The 6,000-nt window shown below is 36.1% G+C and overlaps 2 protein-coding genes across 14 annotated transcripts in view; one reads left to right on the top strand and one right to left on the bottom strand.

Annotated features, from left to right (window-relative positions):
* The window catches only part of LOC124879176 (collagen alpha-1(XIV) chain-like), a 262,372-nt gene that overhangs the window by 53,541 nt on the left and 202,831 nt on the right, over positions 1–6,000 (bottom strand). The window lies entirely within an intron of this gene.
* LOC124879177 (CD209 antigen-like protein E) overlaps positions 1–6,000 on the top strand; it is a 69,964-nt gene that overhangs the window by 18,917 nt on the left and 45,047 nt on the right. Inside the window, exons 2-6 of one of the 8 annotated variants that reach the window (XM_047383597.1) lie at positions 31–171; positions 277–393; positions 4,715–4,774; positions 4,872–4,970; positions 5,201–5,343. The exons of 1 other annotated variant lie outside the window; for it this stretch is intronic. In XM_047383597.1, coding sequence (XP_047239553.1) covers positions 31–171; positions 277–393; positions 4,715–4,774; positions 4,872–4,970; positions 5,201–5,343 — 560 coding nt within the window. Of the gene's footprint in view, positions 1–30; positions 172–276; positions 394–4,690; positions 4,775–4,871; positions 4,971–5,200; positions 5,344–6,000 lie in introns of all 8 variants that reach the window. 6 more of the 8 variants (XM_047383598.1, XM_047383604.1, XM_047383600.1 and 3 more) reach the window with 6 other exon arrangements.

The raw sequence follows: 6,000 nt of genomic DNA, 5'->3' as shown, positions 1-6,000 counted from the left end.
AGCTGTTTTATATATCCAGGATGTCCTTAGATATTAAGTCCACAACAGATTTCTTTCAAAGAGTGAGATACAGCATAACAAAGCAGGGAGACACAGCAGAGTGGGAGAAGAAGAAGGTTTATATCTACAACTACATAAATGACATGATGGATGATTCTCAGGTAGAAGGAGGTAAGTAAAGTAGATGAGATAAAGACGACATATATTTATTTTAAATATTATGAATTTATGTGTTGAATTAAAGTTAAATTTTCTCTCTTAACTTTGCTTCTATAGTTAAACAGACTGAAAGTCAATCTGCAGCCAACAAAGCGTCTGTTAGATGTGCAACACTGAGCAGAAGACTGCTGTACATACTGATATTAGCTGGGATCATCAGCCTGACCATATACTGTAAGATAAAATATAATGCCTCAAAACTCAGATTCTCAGTGTTTTCTAATCGTGATCCAGGGAATGTATATATAAAGATTTAATAATAAACTTTTTACCAGAGAGAGAAATAACACACATTCAACTGAAATTCTATGTTTGGCATCACTTTAAATATTTTAAGACAGAAGAGGGTTTACAGGAATTTATGAACTTCTTTAAAATTAACAGGCAGTTGAATTATAAAAACAATTATAGTAATTAGAGTGTTAAATGCTGTAGGTTTTACTAAGTAGATATCTTCCCCTCCTCTAAACATTTATTTTCATATCTTGTTGAGTTTGTTTAAGGAGCATCTCTGAAACTCTTATGTCTAACCTTGAATTGTTAAACCAGCCTGATTTCTGCTAAAACTGTCCAATAGTAAACTGTGACATTATTCAGCAGCCTTAATCAATAAACTATATAAATAAGTATGAAGAAGTCAAAAACACCACAGAATGGCTAAATGATGGAAAAACACGAGTTAAATTATTGTTTTAGTTTAGTTTTGTAAAGCTTGTTCCCCTCAATTTACATAGAGTCCGTCTCCACTCCGCTCCAGTCCATCACGGTAACTCCGCAGTAGGGATGGGTACCTTTCACATTTGAACTGATACGGTACTAATGCCAGGTACCTGGGAATCGGTATCAGTACTCAAGGATGGCAGTTTTCAGTACTTGGGTGTTTGTTCATGAGTTAATACATTTTTAATAATAACATCAAAGAAATTTTCAGTTTAACATATTTCTTTCTTAATATATAAACTTTAATGAATATATCAAAACAACATCCAACTGTATTGTAACATCGCAGTTGAACTGTAGAGCACATCACCCCAGTTCTAAAGTCCTTACACTGACTTCCTGCATCTAAGAGAATAGACTTCAATAAACTTCTGTTAGTTAATAAATCACTAAATGGCTTAGCACCAAAGTACATTACAGACTTCTTCTGAACCAAGAGACCAGAGTGGTCTAATTTGCATCCCCAGAACCAGAACCAGAACCAGAACCAAACATGGAGAAGCAGCATTCAGTTCTTATGCTCCACTAATCTGGAACAAACTTCTAGAAAACTGCAAAAACGCTGAATACGAGTTTTTTTAAATGAAGGTTAAAAACCCATTTGTTTAGATAGTTTTAGTGCTTTTGATTGTTCTATTTAAACTACTAACTAAACACATTGGTAAAAGTTTCTACTTGAGATAAAAGTTAATTAGGATTGTCCACCCTGGAACAGACAGCGTAAAGGACCTTGCTGTCCACAGTGAGAAGCAGTTTACTGTAAAAGACCCTCCCTGACAGACCGTGGCTGAGCTGGACACTCCGAGAAGTTAGGAGGAAGGTACAGAGCACCAGGAAGTCTCTGACTCTTGGGCAAGGCGTGGACAAGTTTTAAAAGAAATATTCCCACATTATCGAGATGCATAACGGGTTGAAACCGTTTCAAGGTGTTCCCTCCTCCTCCTCTGTAGTCCAGCCTTTGTTTTCTGTCCTTTGTCATGCCACTTCAATTTACTTTTGTATGCTACATAAATAAACTTCCTTGCCTAGATGGTGATGCATAGCAGTTTCCTGAACAGGATGTTCAGGGTTGTCTGTAACATTCTTTACTCTATGAAGAGTCCGTTGCACAATAATCTCCACAGGTTCTGGTCTAGTCCCCAATAGTGATATAGTTTTCTTTATTAGCTTATTGAGCTTTGTGAAGTCCATGTCTCTGATGCTTTTACCTCAACAGATGATGGAAGAAGAGATTTCCCTCTTAACAACAGACTTATAGAAGATATGCAGCATCTTGCTGCAAACACTGAAAGATCTAAGCTACCTCAAGAACTACAGTCTGCTCTGTTCCTTCTTGTAGACAGCTTTACAGTTGTGTCTCCACTGCAGTCTGTTGTCAGGTGAACACCGGGGTATTTATACTTACCCACCACCTCTACTGCTTATTTCATTATGAAAATAGTGTTTGGATTTTCCTGTTTCTCTTGAAATCAACTATCATCTCCTTTGTTTTCTTCACGTTAAAGATGAGATGATTGTTTCCACACCATGTCACTAAGCGTTCCACCAGCTCCCTGTAATCAGCTTCTTATCCATCTCTGATCCACCCCACGACTGCAGAATCATCCGAGTATTTCTGCAGATGACAGGAGTCTGTTTTGTACTGGAAGTCTGAGGTGTACAGAGTGAAAAAGAATGGTGAGAGTACAGTTCCCTGTGGTACTCCTGTAATGCTGACTACCTGGTTAGACACACAACCCTTTGGTCCCGCAAATTGTGGTCTGTTGGTCAGGTAGTCTTTGATCCAGGAGATCAGGCCTCCACCTGAGTGTTCTGGAGTATCTGACAAACCACATCAGGTTGAATTGTGTTAAATGCACTGAAGAAATCAAAGAACATGATCTTCACTGTGCTGCTGGCTTTGTCCAGAAGACAGCAGGTTTGTTGAAGCAGGTGTATGACTGTATCTTCAAGTCATACTCCATGGTGATGAGCAAACTGAAGGAGGTCCTTATAGTTGCTTATTTACTCACTCAGGAGAGCTAACAAGAGTCTCTCTAGGACCTTCATGATGTGGGATGTCAGGGCAACAAGTGTCTATAGTCACTGAGGACTGATGAGTGAGTTTTCTTTGGTACCGGAACAAGACAGGAGGTCTTCCAAAACACTGGAACCTTCTTCTGAGGCCAGGCTAAGGTTGAAGAGGTGATGCTGAAACAGAGCTTCTCTGCACAGGCCTTCAGGTCTCTGGAGCTTATACCATCTGGACCTGCTACCTTGTTCTGGTTCAGTCTCTCCAGCTGTTTGTTCACCAGACCTCTAGAGACAGACAGGCATGAGGAGGAGGCAAAGAACACCAGCATCTCCTGAATTGGTTGGAGACAAACATGTAGAAGCAGAAGGGACCAGGGCTGAGGTGGAAGGTGACTGGAAAGCTGTGGGTGCAAACGGGGGTGGGAGGTCTGTTTGGCTGTAGGCAGGAGGAGGAGGATGCTGAGATTGTTCCTCAACTTTTTCCTTCTCATATATAAAGCCCTTAATAATGAAACTCCATCATACACAAGAGATATGATTGTTCCATATGTTCCTAACTGAGCACTTTGTTCTCAGACTGCAGGTTTACTGGTGGTTCCTAGTTTCTAACAGTAGAATAGGAGGCAGATCTTCTAGTTATAAGGCTCAGGTTTAGGTGAGAATATATTGCATTTTCAGTCAGCTTACATTAATATTTATTGGCTCTTGTTAAAAATTCTGCTAATGAAAGTTTTTCTTCTTTTATTAGAAGCTAAAAATTAAAAGCACTATTAAAAGCTAAATTAAATATCATGTGTGCAATGCTCACAGAGAAGCAGTTTAAATAAATCAACATGATCTATAATTGAAAAACTGATATGAAGTTAAGCTGGATAGTACCAACGTCTCTAAGTCTGTACTGCAATAATGTAAAGATAATGGTAAACAAACTGAAATCACATTGGGGCAGAAAGCATTTTGTTTTTAAACTACTAATTTGTGAATCTTTAATATATGCTGTTGTTTGCAGTGATTTTTATCAGCTTTAGTGAAAGAGAAGTACATGTCCAGCGAATAGAAACAGAAAGAACACTGTAGTAAAAACAGAGCAACTGAAGATTTATTGCACATCTAGAATTTGCATTATAGCAAGTTTACATTGATTAAATCATTTTCAACCAACTCTTTCAAAAACAAATACAAAGGAAGAGCTTAATTATTTAATTAGCTTCAGCTCATTAATATAGCACCGATTCACCACCAAAGATGTCTCAAAGTAGTTTACTGCTAAGCAGATCACATTTATATGCAGAAATATACATTCACAGTGTTTTACATACATTCTAATTTAATTCTAGTAATAAATCCATGTAGTGAATTTCAGTCTAATATTCTAATTATTAAAAATGTTTCTATCTATGGAAACTCAGCTGATTGCATCGAGTCACCGACTTTGCAGCAATTCTTCCTCCTGAATAAAAACTTAGTGACAGTGAAAAGTTTATTTAAATGAATTGTTATAACAGACACTCCCTGATTTTACTAAAGTTAAACTGCTTTACATTTTTATATCTCCCTTTGACCATATTTTAACATTTGACACTATTAGTTAGTAAGATATTTACTTTTACTTGTTACTTTTCTTTCTTGATCAATGACTTATTAAAACACTGGAAATTCACCTTAATCATCAGCTGGGAACAAGATTGGTAATATTCATGGTAATATTCATAATTTATTTCTGTTGATTTAACATAAGGATTCTGTGCCATTGATCCAATAGTCACTTTGGAAATACAGAAAGTGAACAACAGCTACGACCATCAACACCAGAAACTTTCAGGTAAGACTCATTTCATACAAAACCACATAATAAAACATTCAGTGATTTTAATATTTTTCCTTACCTTACACCAACTGATGGTATTTATCATAAATGGCAGCCAACAACAATCAGCTACAGGACAGCTATAACATACTCAGCAAAAATCACAGCCAGTTAACAGAGGAAGTAAACAGACTAAAAGAAAAGTTTGAAGGTAAGACATAAAAATAAAACTACAAATTAAAATCAACCAGAATTGTGGTTTACATTTTTAACAATCAAATTTGTCTTGTTCTTAGGAATATAAAACACTACAAAAAAGACAGGATTAGTTGGGAATTATCTAAAGAACGAAACGTCTATGTTGTTGAAATATTTTTTAACGAATGTAAACTAATGCAAAACAACATTACATGTTTTCTAAAACTCTGATCTTCTATAAAGGAAAGTGGTGTCCTGATGAATGGATGAGATTTGGAAGCAGCTGTTACTTTAAATACAATGAGACCAAAAGTTGGTCTGAAAGCAGGAAACACTGTCAGAAACAAGGAGCTGATCTGGTGATCATAAACAGTCAAGCTGAACAGGTGGGTCTGTTTGTTAATATCTTTGTGATCTTTGATATAAATTTACCATGTTTGGGTCTGACCTGCTGATATTCTGTGAGCTGTTTTTCTGAATGGGTCGTTTGAACAACTACATTAAAATTCCTAATAAGACATTATCAATATTTATGGATGAATAACATTAATAAGGCACAAAGAAAGGAGGCCACATAAAATCATATCTATTAAAATGCGTTTTAACACTGCAGCCACATAAAGCATGAACAAAACATTTGATCTTTTCAATGGTATTGTAAAAAGGTTAATATTATTCAGTTATTGTATTATTAACCTTTTGGACATCAGAGTGAGTTTTAGTCTTCATCTCTGTGTAAAAATCTAACTTTTAAAAGTTATCTATTTTCTAAATATTCTATTAAAAATGGTTTTATTCCAGAAGGCAGAGATCCAGACTATAGAAACTTACAGAAAACATGCTCTAGATGGTTTGTGATTTTAAACATGCAGACAATATGTAGCAGTCTGGACTATCTGCTGCGCTCTGCACTTATACACTCTTGATATCTGACAAGGAGATCTGTTCTACATAAAAAGCTTTATACACATAAACCCCATTAACTCAAATTATGTTCAAGATGATATCATAATAAACAGTCCAAGTTTTTTCCCAATTGTATC

This window comes from Girardinichthys multiradiatus, chromosome 13 (assembly GCF_021462225.1).
Source record: "Girardinichthys multiradiatus isolate DD_20200921_A chromosome 13, DD_fGirMul_XY1, whole genome shotgun sequence".
Lineage (NCBI taxonomy): Eukaryota > Metazoa > Chordata > Actinopteri > Cyprinodontiformes > Goodeidae > Girardinichthys > Girardinichthys multiradiatus.
Note: the sequence above shows the minus strand (reverse complement) of the source record. Positions and strands in the feature narration are given on the sequence as shown.